General features: G+C 45.4%; 1 protein-coding gene across 1 annotated transcript in view; it reads left to right on the plus strand.

The window, feature by feature from the left end:
- CNTNAP2 (contactin associated protein 2) overlaps positions 1-15,845 on the plus strand; it is a 1,943,304-nt gene that overhangs the window by 1,749,325 nt on the left and 178,134 nt on the right. Inside the window, exon 18 of the mRNA XM_044246794.1 lies at positions 2,875-3,111. Within this exon, the coding sequence (XP_044102729.1) occupies positions 2,875-3,111 (237 nt within the window). The remainder of the gene's footprint in view (positions 1-2,874; positions 3,112-15,845) is intronic.

The raw sequence follows: 15,845 nt of genomic DNA on the forward strand, positions 1-15,845 counted from the left end.
CATCGCATTTCCTCCTTTTTTTTTTTTTTTTTTCCCTACACGAATGCAGTACATAAACATAGAAAAAGCAGGGAACCTGGGTGGCTCAGTTGGTTTAGCATCTGCCTTCGGCTCAGGTCATGATCCTGGGGTTCTGGGGTGGGCCCCGGGGTGGTCGGGCTTCCTGCTCAGCGGGGAGTCTGCTTCTCCCTCTCCCTCAGCCTACGCGCCCCCTGCTTGTACTCTCCCTCTCTATCAAATAAGTAAATACAGTCTTTTTTTTTTTAATTGTATTTATTTATTTGACAGAGAGAGAGAGAGATCACAAGTAGGCAGAGAGGCAGGCAGAGAGAGGGGGAAGCAGGCTCACTGCTGAGCAGAGAGCCCAATGTGGGGCTCGATCCCAGGACCCTGAGATCCTGACCTGAGCCAAAAGCAGAGGCTTAACCCACTGAGCCACCCAGGCACCCCACAATCTTTTTTTAAAAGTAGAAAAAGCTGGGGTGCCTGGGTGGCTTAGTGGGTTAAAGCCTCTGCCTTCGGCTCCGGTCATGATCCCAGCATCCTGAGATCCAGCCCCGCGTCAGGCTCTCTGCTCATCTGGGAGCCTGCTTCCTCCTCTCTCCCTGCCTGCTTCTCCGTGATCTCTGTCTGTCAAATAAATAAATAAAATCTCAAAAAAAAAAAAAAAAAAGAAAGGTAGAAAAAGCTGTTTGCCAAAAGTAAAAGTAGTTATATCTGCGCAGCCTTAGAGATTCTCTTTTTCATTTTGCTTATCTGTGTGTTAATGGTTTTCCCAGTGAAAAATGGTTACATTTGCACTAGGGAAAAGGAGTGAGCAGGACAGATCCAAATACAACGACTTAAAAACTTCAGTGTATTTTCATAGGCTGTAATTGTCTTAATGGACTAGTAACAAAAATGTAAAGGGCTGGGGGTTTATTGAATGAGAGGCCCTTCAGAGACCCCTTATTCCAAGAGCAAAAGCCGTCATCGCTAAAATGATGGACGCCAAATTGAAATTTTAACAGACAAAGAGTGACTAATGGATTGAAATTCTTCCAAATCGTAGCAAAGGCCCGGATTCTCCTCTGCACAGAGGTGTATGAATCAGAGCTGACGAGCAGATTGCAGAATGGGAAATCCTTCCAGGTGGTTGCTTCTAACAGCTTCTTCTGCCAGCTGCTCTCCCGTAGCTTTGATCAAAAAAGGGCACTGGACTCCCTTCAATTAATCCTCTGCCCAGTTATTTTATTTGATCATAAATAATCATCCCTGGAGAAGCCTCATTCAAACCTATGTACTCCTCCACAAGAGAACACGAGGCTTGGGTTTATAAAGGTAACGGAGCGAGTCATTGGCCATTTCATGACCAAGGACTTACACACATAAGCAAATTGGTCTGTCTCTGCGACGAAAGCCTTGGATCCACCAGCCCCGTCCCATGAGTCTGCTCAATTGTGTGCTTTTTCTCCGTGGTCCCGAATAAGTGATCAGAATCCATCCCCAGCTACTGGTCGCGCCCAAACACTGACAATCCTGTTCACCACTCCAGTTGGAAAGACATCCAGACCTCTGTCTCGGAAACGCGTACATCGACAGGGGCCTTGACCCTGAAGTCCTTCGGTATTAAATGGTCAACACAGGATAGAGTTTAACACCTTACACTCGAACATAAGAACTCGCACAACTTTGCCATTTTGGAGCTACGACTCCTTGAGTCAACCTCGGAGCTTCCCTAAGCCTCAGCCTCTTCATCGGAACAATGGGGGTGATCACTGTAATACCTGCCCTGCCAGGCTATTGAGAGAATCGGGTGAATAGCATTTAAGGAGGTGCTTAGGGGAGTACCTACCACATAGTCCTCAGTAAAAAATAACTTTTATTAACAGTATTTTTTTTTTTTTGCTAAATCCCCAGCAGATATTTCTTTTAATAATTTTAATGACTACACGTTTTACTTTCTGGAAAAGTTTGTTACCCTGACAGGCAGACGTGTATATAAACTTGAGTTCCTCCTTCTGTACCAGCTGCTGAAAAAAAATTGTAGCCAAGGTTATTACAGACATAATTAAATTCACTCGTGATATAATGCTCCAGTGAATCTTTCTGTGAAATTTGTTAGGAATATTTTAATATTTTCATGCTCATGAACCTGTGTCTAACTCTCTAACTTAGAAAATCAGAGAGAACTTACTCTTTGTGCTGTATGTCTTGCAATGGCATTTAGACAAAAAGCAGTAAAATCTAACCTGAGCTGGTAGTCCATGTGGTGTGGCTAACTTCTGGATAAAATTTATCAATTCCAACTTCTGACCACCCCGGACAAGATGCCCGGGAACCTTTCATGGGAACTTGAAAGCGACATATTTCCTAAGACAAGACTCACGTGTACGGTCAATTTCAAATGAATTTGTGCCTTCCAACTAATTGACTTGTTAATTATGATAATACATTCATGTTCCTCTGCCTTTTTATATTTCTTTCAATAGATAATGCTATAGAAGTGAATGTTCTGGGATTAAAGAACAAAAAACAAACAAACAAAAAAAACAAAACAAACAAACAAAAAAACCCTATAGATTTCTCTAAACTTCTTTAGGAAACCAGACTAGATTTCCAAAACAGCATGTATAATCTTTGTGTCTCTCCAAACATTTTATTTTGGTAGCAAATGTATGGCTTCTCCAAAGACAGCCTCTTTTAATGAGACATTATGGCCAAAGTGGGGAGAGCTTCGAGCCTTTCAATTAGGCAGGGCCCTCTGGAAAGTGAGGGTGCGGGCCACGCTTCGCAGCGCCCTGACCTGCCACTGCGGTCCGGGCGCAATGAAGGGGCCGCGGAAGCACAGCAGAGCTTACCGGGTCTGAGCCCCGTGCCTTCTGTCGTTTGCAGGTGGCGCCGGGGGCCAGCAGGGCTTCCTCGGCTGCATCCGCTCCCTGAGGATGAACGGGGTGACGCTGGACCTGGAGGAAAGAGCGAAGGTCACGTCCGGGTTCAAATCCGGCTGCTCGGGCCACTGCACCAGCTACGGGGCCAACTGTGAGAACGGAGGCAGGTGTCTAGAGAAATACCACGGCTACTCCTGCGACTGCTCGCACACGGCCTACGATGGCACATTTTGCAACAAGGGTAAGGCAGAGCCCGTTTCTGTGGCGTTCTCACAGCTCTCTTTAAACTGAAATGGTCTATGCCGTGATTTCTCAGCTGCCCCCAGTGTGCTGTGTTCTGATAGTAGGGTGTTCAGAATTCTTCTCCCACCGTAGGTAAGAGTCGAAATCCTACCCCGATCTCTGCCATTTACTGAGATGAGAGAAGCTCTAGGAGGGGGTGTATGCAGTTTCACCCAAACTCTAGAGGGCTGCGCACCGACTAGAACATCCCACAGCAAATAGCCACATTGCACCTTGATGGTGAGTGACGGCATAAGTGGCCTCTGAAAGGGGACTCAGGCCTGACCCTCCCCTCAGGGAGGTCGGGGTGAGGGGCTTGGGGTGCTCGCAGACTGATGGATGGCTCGGTGAATCGGTCAGGGCAGCCCAGCGGTCCGGACGCCCACGCCGGCCCTGGCTGCTGCCGAGAGGCTGGGTTGGAGCTGGACTCACAGGGAGAGCGCTCTGGCCAGCGACTGTCGCTACCAGGATCATTATCCTTGCACAGGATGCCTCTCTGAGCGGCCCCCAGCCTTCGCCCCGCGGCAGGTGCAGGGAGATACCACATCTAATCAGCCGGCTTAGGGCACCTGTTATTAGCACATCATTTCAGGCTCCAATGAGTCCTCTAATCCCTAATAAATTCTGCAGAGCCAATCAGCCACCGCGGGAGCCCAATGCATATGCATGTTGTCATTCAGCCTGTGATCCCACGTGTGGGGAAGAAATGCGCTGGCGCCGCTGGTCTGCCCCGCTGGTCTGCGGCCTCATTCCCCGCACGTCGGCAGGAGGGACCGAGCGCGGCAGAGCGGCCCTTTCCTGAGCTACCACGGAAGCGCGTGTAAATCACTCTTCTCTTTCTCAATGAATGTGTAGTATTTGGGTAAGGTTTCCTGTAAATGCCTGGTGTATCTCTTAATAAGAAGCTTTACATAAGTAGCCTTTTCACACTCTCGTGAATACACGGAGGGGGTTTGTGCTGGGATTATCCGCACAGGAGGCCGCGCGGAAGGAGGAGTTGATCCGAGACGCTCTCTGCGCGCTCAGGCTACTGTCTGGCAGGGCTGCAACACGAGCGTGCGGACGCGGTCGGGCGGGGTTTGCAGACTGAGCGCGGGACACCGGCAGGAGGAAAGGAACAGCACTGCTGAAGGACCCCATACCCCCTTCGCAGCGCTGTTAAAGCGCATGTTTCTGCTCGGAACAACATGGTTCCAGGGCTTTCCTGTGGCATACAATGGGACAGGTTTGCAGAACACGTTAATTTTGCACTTGCAGTGAAATGACAATCTCGCAATTACCATTCATTGTGCGCGATGCTAATTTAATGCGGTGGTGCCACTGCCAAAGAGATGTGTGAAAGCAGTCAGTCAGTCCTAATGCCCCGGAGAGTCCATACAGAAGGTCCAATCTAAGGAAAATCATGGCCCCCTTATTTTTGGAGAGTTGGTTTAAACAAAGTAGCTCATGCAAACCTTCTGGGGGTTAATGGCAATATTTGCAGATGGAAAAGCAGGGGTATATACCCTTCAGCTTAGCCAGCTTTAGAGATAAAGTTAAATGAAGCTTGTGTGTTTCCCTTGACATTACTTCAAAGAGCTTACACAAAAGTCTCCTAAATATTCTCCAAATATCTGTTTACCGGGATGAGTTTACATTTGACCCAATCTGTGGGCTTTAACAAAAATAAAATTAAAAGCTGCAAAATGTATTGGGAAAGTATTCATGTGCATCCCTCTGAGTCCACACAAGTATCCTCTTGACGTGGTGTGAATGATGGTGGTTCTGGTTGAAAAGAATCCTGAGGCTATCCAGGGGTATTCTGCAAGCTCCTTCCTGGACCAGGGATCTGCCCAATGAGGCCTCCAGCCAGATGCCCCCGCTGTTCTGGGTCTCACCTCCCAGGGAGAGGCCCTCCTATGGTCTCCTGTGACCACACCCTCGCACCAGGGATGCAGCCCAAAAACCCAGCCTCTACAAAGAGCGGCCACAGACACCTGCCAAAGAACGAGTTCGTGGAAATCCTTCATGGGCCGTCCTTTGATAGTACGGGTGGGCTTGTGGATGTGGAAAGTGTTCGCGACATTTTGCTAAGTGAATGAACGGGGTGTCCCTACACCAAGGACACGCTGATTATCTGCTTGCACAAAATCAGACACACACACACTAGGAGAGCAAACTAAGAAAACACACCAAAATATTGACTGCCATTATTTTTAGGGGAGGTGAAAACGCCAGTTTTTACTTTTGCTTCTCTTTTGCTATATTTTCTACCCATTATAAACACCGTTTTACCTCTGGCTTCCTCATTCGTTCCTCTTGGGGACAAGTAGTACTAAGAGGCAGAGTTCTTATCCCGGGCATTCAAGAATCAGATGTCTCTGCTTAGAAAATGTCTAGTTAGGAGCCAGAGATCCTACAGCACCTGACCACACTCTCTGGAATGGAGTAGTGTCTCAGGTGAAAATTGCATAAAATTAATTTAGCCTTGAAAAATCCATCTCTCTGCATTTAACAAATTTCAGTATTTCATCCTTCATGCGGGCACTGGAGGACGGATTGCCATGCTGGGGCCAAGTTGTATGAAAATAAAAACCTTGTGACATTTGTGTCCTACTCAGCCATGTGTGAGGTACACACTAGGACAGGCAAGAACCCAAGGGTAGCCCAATGTAGCCCAAGGGGACGAATCAGCCAGGGGTCTCCCCTGGTATTAGGTCATCAGGGGGATTGTGGCAAAGGGCACACACTATTTAAATTTTTCTATTTCGATCTCTTTCCCAACCTCCATTTCCTTCCCTCTCCCCTCTCTCTGTCCCCACCACCTCCATCTCCCTCTGCCTCCTTCCCCAGCTCTCTCTCTCGGTCTCCATCCCCCGTGTCCCAGGAGCACACGCTACATCAACATCTATCTCTGTCTCTGGCCTTCCACACTTCCCACCTACGTTCCCTATTTATCTCTCTCTCTCTCTCTCTCTCTCTCATATGTGGTTGCGTTTGTAAATCAAATTACCATGTGCTGCTGCTTCGTTAAGCTCAGGAGGGCAGGCTGGACTCAAGCAGGTCCCACCTGATGACTCTCTTTTGCTTCGTAGAAAGATGCATGTCTACTCACGATCCCCTGCCAGAACTCTCTGTACACAGACACATCTTGCTGCCTTCTTCTAGCCTCTCGTCAAGGAGGCTCCCAGAGCCTTTCTTCAAATGGATCTCTAAAAATTTGCTCACCAGCTCAGGCATTAGCTCTCCCAGGGCTCCCTGCATATTAATAGGCACTCTGGCTGGGGGAGGGCATGTTTTGCATGGAACACAAGGGCAACCTGGAAACCTCTGACCAGACCATAGAGCCAGTCACATCATCGGTCCAGAGAAGCCCGTGGAGGCCCATCTTCTCTCAGTGTCCACCACCCAGCAGTGAGTGATTCACTCAACTGACACAGCTCCATTCCATGGCAGAACTCCCTGGCAGCCCATTGGCTGAGGCTGGGGAAGCCTCTAGAATCAGAGCAACACCCTGGCTCGTGTAGAAGGCTCAGCAATGGGCCTGGTGTGTCATCCCCAGGATTAGTGGGGACCTACACTGGGGACCAAATGGCTAATTGCCTGGCCACGCCAAAGATAGTCTTGCTCATTAGGCCCATTTCTTCTTAGCTAGTCAAACCCCCAAACCCTGGGAAATGTTATGACTACCAACCTCATTTTTATTTCTAACCAGAAATTATCAACTTAATGAGAAGCAAATTCTCTCTGTACCTTCTCTGTGTTTTCAAGCAAGAGGCAGGATCACAGACCTATAGTGACTCTAACAATCTGCAGGTTTAATTTTTGAAATGAAATGCTATAGAGGTTAAATAGTGTCTACCCCCCCCCCAAATTCACGTCCACCCAGAACCTTGAAACATGACCTTGTTTGGAAACACAGTCTCTGCAGATGTAATTAAGGCAAGGGCCTGCTGGATTGGGGATGCCCCAAATCCAAGGAGAGTGTCCTTACAGGAAGAGGCTGGTACACAGAGAGTCACACAGTCCCATGAAGACAGAGGTAGAGATCAAAGGGTCCAGGAGGGACCCTTCCCTAGAAGCCTTCCAAACATGGAGAGCCCTGATAACACTTTAATTTTCAACTTCCTCCCCAAAACTGTAAGAGAACAAGTTTCTGTTGTTTTAAGCCACCCAACTGGTAGGACTTTACAGGGCTTCCCACTGAAAACTAATGTGATTGCAAGTAAATTTTCAGCACTGCGTAATTCCCGCATGTTGACAGTGAAGACAGCTGACATTTACGGGGAACTTACCATGTGTCAGACGGTGCGCTAAGCTCTGTATCTGTGTTAACGTTGCCTGCTACCATGATAACACCATGAGATGGGTACCATGATCTCATCCCCATTTTATAGAGAAGGAAACTGAGACATAGAATGGGTATGATGACCTGGCCAGTGTTCACACACCCAGGAAGGAGGAGGACTGGGATTTGAAGGCAGGAGTTTTGACTACAAGTTCACGTTCTTCCCCTCTGTGTGGTACTGTTTCTCGCCAAGGCTCGGTCCTTCATGCAGGCTTATATAAAGCTGAAAGCAGAACCCCTGCTCTTAAAACTTGTTAGTTACTGCAATCAGTGAAAAAACAGAATTTTACTGGATGCAGAATTAATCGCAACATTTTTTTGAATGCAATATCTGAACAAAGACTTTCCCTTTTCTTTTTTGGAAGCGTGGGAAGATCTAGGTGTAAGTGATATTTATTGATTGATTCATTTATTTAACAAACATTCAGTGAATACCCAATGTGCCCAAAAGCCTTGACTGTGTAGTTGAGTCTGAATACATTGAAATTTTCAAAACATTCCAATGGTTTATTGCTACAAAATCAGGGAAATCTACAGTGTAGGAAAAGAGCAGATGTGAATTAGCTGTCACCCAGGCTGCTGCAAACACTTCTTCATTATGATCCCTTCACTGCACCAAGTTGAGCAAGAGCTTATCATCAGGAGGCACAAAAATATCCCCTAATTCACTTGTCTGCACTCTTTTTTTCCTATAAACATGCTCGTGTTCATCAGCCAAGTCAGAATGGCCATTGAAAAAATACCTATCTTTAAAGAGTCCGAAGCTGTTTTCTGAATTTAGGGAGATCTGTTTGCTTCTCAAACATTGATTTGTTTGTTGCTTGCTCAGATAAAGCCAAATTAAAGGGAACAAGGTCCCAGGACTGCAGAGCAACTGAGTGGTGGACAGACAGCACCAGCATCATCAAAGTCACTTGAGCACACATGCCGCGTGGTGATTCAGGGAAGTCTCCGGCCCCTAGGAGCCTCCCGACACCGACTAACATTTGACCATCTGTATATCCATGCGGTAGAAGAACCTAGTCATGGCCAACTCAATCCCTACGTAGATAATGGACGATGACGGCCTTGAATGTGGGTTGGAATCCAACCTCCTCACTGGTGGGTTCCTTAACCTTAACCTTGAGCAAATTATTTACCTCCACTTGGCCTCATCTTCAGAACTACTTAATACCCACTTCTTTTTTTTTAAGATTTATTATTTCTTTGAGAGAGAGAGAGAGAGAGAGCACATGTGAGTTGAAGTAGGGGCAGAGGGAGAGGGAGAGAATCTCAAGCAGACTCCCCACTGAGTGTGGAGCCTGACACGGGGCTCGACCTCACTGCCCTGAGACCGTGACCTGAGCCAAAATCTAAAGTCAGATTCTCAACCAACTGAGCCACCCAGGTGCCTCCATAGTACCCGCTTCTTAATTCCACTGTGAGAATCACACTTTTTGTTGATGTTTTTGTTTTGGCTTTAAATCTTGTCGTTCTTTAATCCTCCCTACAAGCTGCAAATGTCAGATGTCAAACTGGCATCATTTCAGTTGCCGCTTTGCTATTTCGGGAACAATGGCAGGGCCATCAGATGTCAGTTCTGCTTCACTGTGGTCACAGTAATGGGATTCTGAAGGTGAAGTCGTAGTGCCCAAGGCCTACACGCTGACGTGCCAAGCAATACTCAGAGATTCTGGAAGGTGGAGTTGGAGGCGAGCCTCTCTGCATCCAAGGGCTCAGGCCTGGTCGTGCAGGTCCTGCTAAGAGCTGACATGGGTCACCGTGGTGATGGCTGCATCCCTTCCTAGGGCAAAGTCCATCCAGAGGTAGGAGAGCTCGGAAAGAGTTGAGGACTCGGCTTTGCTGAAGACCGCAGACACAAGCACAAGGCAGAAGACCTCTAGAGGAGCGAGCACTTCCATCATGCCTCCTTCCAAAGGGTTTCATGGAGGGCAGGAGGAGGTGGCTTTGCCCAGAGCGCTGTGAAGAGGGCACAAATCCTGCGTCTCCCAGACTCCAGGCGTGCCTCCGCAAGAAGAGTAAATCCACGGATTGACTTTTTAGAGCAGATTGGAAGATGGGGGTGGTGGTGGTGGTAATTAATAAAAAATATTATAAACAAATGGGGGAAGAAAAAGAAGAGAGTTCTTAGAATCTGATCCTTGTGTGGAGCTACGGTAAACCGTGGGCGACAATAGCCATTTTTTTCTCAGGCCTACCCACCGGGTCTTACTCCTAGCCTGCAGGAGAGTTTCCAGCCAGCACAGAGAGACGACTTCCGCAGGCTTCTTTCCCATTTCTAGCTTGAACAGGAGGCATTGTAGGTTTGGATGGATTCCCTAAGGAGCAAGAATAGAACTCTTTTTCCTTTTCCTCTTCTGTGTTGTTCAAGAAAGGAAACTATCCCTTTTCTCTATTTGTGTTTCTTAAAACTTCGAACCTTAAGATGCAACTTAAAAATATCATAGAAACGTATGAAGATAATCTGCTTACATCTTTTGGCGGGGGGGAAGAAGGAAAAAGTAAGAAAATACTTATGGGCAAAAGCTCAAAATACTTAGGCATCAAAGAAAATGCTTTAGACTTGATTCTAAAAGGCCAAAGCTGCAAAGATAGCTGATACATCACTGTAGAAACTCATGCTGGTAAAATAACATTCCCCTTGGCCTGGGGGTCGTTGTGGGGTCCCAGGTATAAAGAAAAACCTGGTCAATTAACTTCCCTGGAAGAAAGACTTTAAAAATTCAGTAAGGAAAGCAAGCGCTTTCTAAAACACAAAACATTATCGAGAACTCAGTTTTGGGGGGGTTTCTTTCTTTTTTCTTTTAATTCCAGCGTAGTTACCCTACAGTGTTGTATTAGTTTCAGATGTATGATACGGTGATTCAATTCTGTGTATTACTCGGTGCTCACGTGGGTCCGTGCACGCGTAACCCATCCCTGTTCACTCCCCCCTCCACTCCCTCCCCTCGGGCAACCTGCTGTGCTCTACAGTTAAGAGTCTGTTTTGGGGGTTGTCTCTTTTTTTTTTTTCCCCTTTGTTTGTTTTGTTTCTTAAATTCCACATATGAGTGAGGACACATGGTATTTGTCTTTCTCTGCAGGAGTTTCTTCACTTAGCGTAATACTCTCTCGCTCCATCCATGTTGATGCAAATGGCAACATTTCGTTCTTTCTTGTGGATGTATAATTGTCCATAGTATGTATGTGTGTTCTCCGTCTTCGTTGTCCACTTGTCTACTTGAGCTGCTTCCATCATTTAGCTATAATAAACAATGCTGCAATAAACACAGGGATGTACATATCCTTTCCAATTAGTATCTTCATATTTTGGGGTAAAGACCCAGTAGTACAATTACTGGATCATACAGTAGTTCCCTCTTCAGCTTTTTGAGGAACCTCCGTACTGCTTCCCCAGTGGCTGCCCCAGTTTGCGTTCCCAGCAGTGCGCGAGGGCTCTCTCTGCGAATCCTCGCCAGCACTTATTTCTTGAGTTGTTGATTTTAGTCATTCTGACAGGCTCAAGGTGATGATAGCTCACTGCGGTTTTAATTTGCATCTCCCTGATGATCTTACACAATGCACAAAAATAAATTTGAAGTGGATTAAGGACCTAAAGGTGAGGCCTGAAACCGTAAAAAGCCTAGAAGGGAGCACAGGCAGTCATTTCTCTACACAGGCCGTAACAACTTTTTTGTAGATCTGTCACCTGAGGCAAGGGAAGCAAAAGCAAAAATACACTCTTCAGACTTTATCAAAATACAAAGATTCTGCTCAGCAAAGGAGACATCAGCAAAAGTAAACAACCTGCAGAATGGGAGAAGATATTTGCAAATGACATGTCCACTGAAGGGTTAGTGTCTGAAATACGTAAACATATACAACTCAATGCCAAAAAAACCACAAATAATCCAATTTAAAAATGGGCAGAAGACATGAACAGACTTTTCTCCAAAGAAGACATACAGACCACACGAGGTGGCCAACAGACACATAAGAACACAGTTTTTGGACTTCGGTTTAGGTTTAGGAAGAATAGCATTTTTTCAAATTGTGCCATTTTCTAAAACCCACCAACTTTGGAACCTTTTTAGATACAACTGATTTTTCTGTGTGGCTTTTATTCCCCATTCTTTAGCAATACTCTAAATAATGTGAAGTTTACAGAACTATCACTTCCTGCTTATTAGCTCTATGATTTCAGCTGAAACCCTGTACATTTCTTTCATGAATCTAAATGGAACCAGTCTAATGATTTGGTCACAGGGTTTTGCTTTTAAATTTTTTTTTAATTTTTTTAAAGATTATTTATTTATTTATTTGACAGAGAGAGATCACAAGTAGGCAGAGAGGCAGGCAGAGAGAGAGAGAGAGGAGAAAGCAGGCTCCCCGCTGAGCAGAGAGCCCGATGCGGGACTCGATCCCAGGACCCCGAGATCATGACCTGAGCCGAAGGCAGCGGCTTAACCCACTGAGCCACCCAGGCGCCCCCGGGTTTTGCTTTTAAATCACATATGTTTTCGGCTCTCCTACAAGCAGATCCATTCACCAATATCTACATTTTCCCTGAGCACCGCACACTTGCAAGGCATAAAGACCTGCCCCTGACAGGTAATTTTGCCATTCCACAACCTTTTCGTGCACTCATCATCTCCAAGAGGCAGCTCTGGCCTTAACAAGTGAGCTCATTCTGGGCATCCTTTAGCTGGAGGAAATTTACTTTCTTAAATGATCAAGCCCGGGGGAAGGGATGTTGAACTGACCTGTCAGATGTTTGTAAGTGACCCATCTTATCCTTCAACCTGGCTTTGACCGCGTTCGCCTATCTACCCTTCCATCAATTCTGCTTGACTTTAGTCGTGGTTGACTTAGGTAAATAGATATTTTACCTTTTTTCCTCCCGTTAAGACCAAACCCTCAGGAAATGGGAATTACTAAATGCCATCTGAGCTCTCTGAGCCATCCTTGCTTGGCATTTTAAATGTATGCTCTCCATGTTCTTGGGAGCTCTGAGCACAGGATGTAGGGAAATGTTTAACTCAGCCTGACAATATCCTCTAGCTGACCCTCCCAAGTGATGAGGTCACTAAGAATGAGGGGGCTTCTGAGCTTCTATAAGGCAAGATTCTCAACCACATTGTATTATTGGCAGTAAAATTTAACTTATCCATGTGCTGTAAGAGTGAAGTAATGTCAAGTAGCTTGAGCCTTAATAAAAATTTAATTTCTTCCCATGCACTGAGCACAAGTTTAGTGCAATATGGGAACACTTACTGAAAGTCTACTGTGTGGGAAGCTGTGGACTGATGGAGATGAATGAGACCAGGCTTGGAATAAAGTAGAGTTGAGAGATCCCACTACAATACACAAGGAAAGCAAGACAGAAAGTGCTCAGTGAAACCTGCATATGGAACTGACCCATCCTGAAGGTTCTAATGGTAAAGCCACTTTTCAAGCCCCATCAACATGGCTAATTGTAGTGGATGATGCCTAATTCTGACTGATATGTAGAAGAAATATTTATTTGCTTTTAATAGAACAAAATTTGATTGGACAAAATATTTTAGGATTCAGATCATTTTGACTCTTTCAATTTATGTCCCATAAGCCAATAACGTTTTATGAGGTTTTGCCTTCTTTAGTATTTAATTTAGTTGCTAATTAATTTAATAATATACCTCCAAGTGGCTTTTATTTTTGTCAGGCTTGAGGTCCATCTAGTAAGAATAGGGAACTTGAAAAATGAGCCAAACTCCTCTCCAAAGAAGATAACACAGATGGCAAGTAAAATATGTGAAAAGGTGGTCCACATCACATGTCATCAGAGAAGTCCACATTGGAACAACAATGAGATACCTCTACCCAGTTAGTAGACTGGCCCAAATCCAGAACCCTGACAACACCAAATGCTGGAAAGGAGGTGGAGCAACAGGAACTCTCATTCAGTGCTGGTGGGAATGCAAAATGGTGCAGTCACTTTGGAAGACCATTTGGTGGTTTCTTAGAAACTAAACATACTTTTACCATAAGATCATCCAATCATGCCCCTAGCTATTTACCCAAAGCAACTGAAAACTTAATGTTCACACAGAAACCTGCACATGGGTGTTTCCAGCACCTTTATTCATAATAGCCAAAACTTGGAAGCAACCGAGACAACCCTCCAGTAGATAAATGGACAAATAAACTGGTGTATCGAGACAATGAAATATTGTTCAGCATTAAAAAGAAATGAGTTGGGTGCCTGGGTGGCTCAGTGGGTTAAGCCGCTGCCTTCGGCTCAGGTCATGATCTCAGGGTCCTGGGATCGAGTCCCGCATCGGGCTCTCTGCTCAGCAGAGAGCCTGCTTCCCTCTCTCTCTCTGCCTGCCTCTCTGTCTACTGTGATCTCTCTCTGTCAAATAAATAAATAATAAATAAATAAAAAGAAATGAGTTATCAAGCCATGAAAAGACACAGAAGAAACCTAAAGGCATATTCCAAAGTGGGAAAAAAAAATCTGAAAAAGCTACTGTATGACTCCAACTACATGACATTTTAGAAAAGAGAAAAACTATGGAGACTGTAAAAAGATCAGTGGTTGCCAGGGATTGGGGGGAAGGGAGAAGAATGATGACTAGGTGGAGCACAGCGGATTTTTAGAGCAGCGAATTACGTTTTATGACACATACGGTGGCTACACATCATTATACATTTGCCCAAACCCATAGGATGTACAACACCAAGAGTGAACTCCAATGTTGACTGTGGGCCTTGGCTGATACGGATGTGTCAGCATGGGTTCACTGACTTTAATAAGTCTACACTCTGGTGTGGGATGGTGATAGTGGGGAAGCCTAGACGTGTTAGGTATGCAGATGGAATATGGGAATTTTTGTACCTTTTCCTCAATGTTGCTATGAACTTAAAGGGGTCCTTTTTTTTTTTAAGATTTTATTTATTTGACAGAGATATCACAAATAGAGCAGCAGACAGACAGAGGGAGAAGCAGGCTCCCCACTGAGCAAAGAGCCCAATGTGGGGCTCGATCCCAGGACCCCGAGACCAGGAGATAAAGGCAGAGGCTCAACCCACTGAGCTACCCAGGCGTCCCCTAAAAGTGGTCTTTTAAAAAAAAAAAAAAAAGTATTTTAAAAAAGGAGAATAGGAAATTTTTTCCATTTTCCAAAATTACATTCTCATTCTCTCAGCTGTTTCCCTCACCCCACTTCCTGAGAGTTGTATATGTGTCTAATGGTAAACCCCCTATTTGTGTTTCTACTTTAAATATACCCCTTGAAAGAGACCACTGCAAAGACATTTCAGCAAGTTGATGTGTAAATAACATTTTAATCCCTGCTCTTTTGTGAAGGGAGGTGGGGTTCCTAAGAACCCTACTTCAGTACTCCCACAATTTATTTTAATATTCTGAAGTTCAGACTTGACTAATGCAAATTTGCTTCCTTTCAACTTGTACAAATGATTCACCATTTTCCACACCCAGGATCAGTTTTACATCCTGTGTTACTCCCCAAGGAGAAGGTCAAGTGTAGCTTACAGTGGGATCCCCATTCAGGGCCCTTTGTGAATCACTCTCTCTCGGCAACCCTCACGGCACCACAATATTCTTTCAAATCCTCTGTTCCGTTCCGCCCTAGTCACACAACCAGCACTATTCTAAGCTAATTTTGTTTTTATTTTTTTTTTTAAAGAGTCTCCACTTTTTTTTTTTTTTTTTTTTTTTTTTTTTTTACTTTTTCCCGGCTTAAGAGGGAAAGCAAAATTATTTACTACAGCAGAGCAACAATACCTGGAAATCCAGTTTCAACATTACTAAAGACAAATCGGACAGTCCTACCATTCTCCTGGCATTCGGTTTCTTGTACATTGCATTAAATCTATAAAATGGATTATTCACAGGATTGCGAGGCTCCAATGAGCCAGCGAGTGTAAAAGTACTTTGGGAAGCATTGATATATGAAAATGCAAATTACTGTTGAGGTGATCAGTCACACATCAGAGGTCCTGGAGTTGAGAGTCTCTTTGGCAAGAGGCCTGGCAGGTGAGATGGGTTGCCGTTCAAAAGCCACCGGGAAGCCCTGTGCGGGACCTTGCTGTCCACGTTAGTGGTGTCACAGAACTGACACCAGAAAGCTGTACCTTCCACCTGTGGGGAATAGTGCTCGCCTCTGGCTCTGCAGGGCCCTGACACGCATTATGTGGAAGCTCAGAGATGACACAGCCCAGCAGACTTCAGACCTCAGAGTTCCGCCCTTCCACGGCCTGCCTTCACCGTGCGGCCCTGGGGGCGGGACCTGTTCAATTCCTGTCTGTTTCATAGACTTGCCAGGAATCATCTAGCCTGAAACATCATTAAAGCAGCGAGCACACTTGAGATTAAGTAAGAA

Source organism: Neovison vison, chromosome 4, assembly GCF_020171115.1.
Source record: "Neovison vison isolate M4711 chromosome 4, ASM_NN_V1, whole genome shotgun sequence".
NCBI classification, from domain to species: domain Eukaryota; kingdom Metazoa; phylum Chordata; class Mammalia; order Carnivora; family Mustelidae; genus Neogale; species Neogale vison.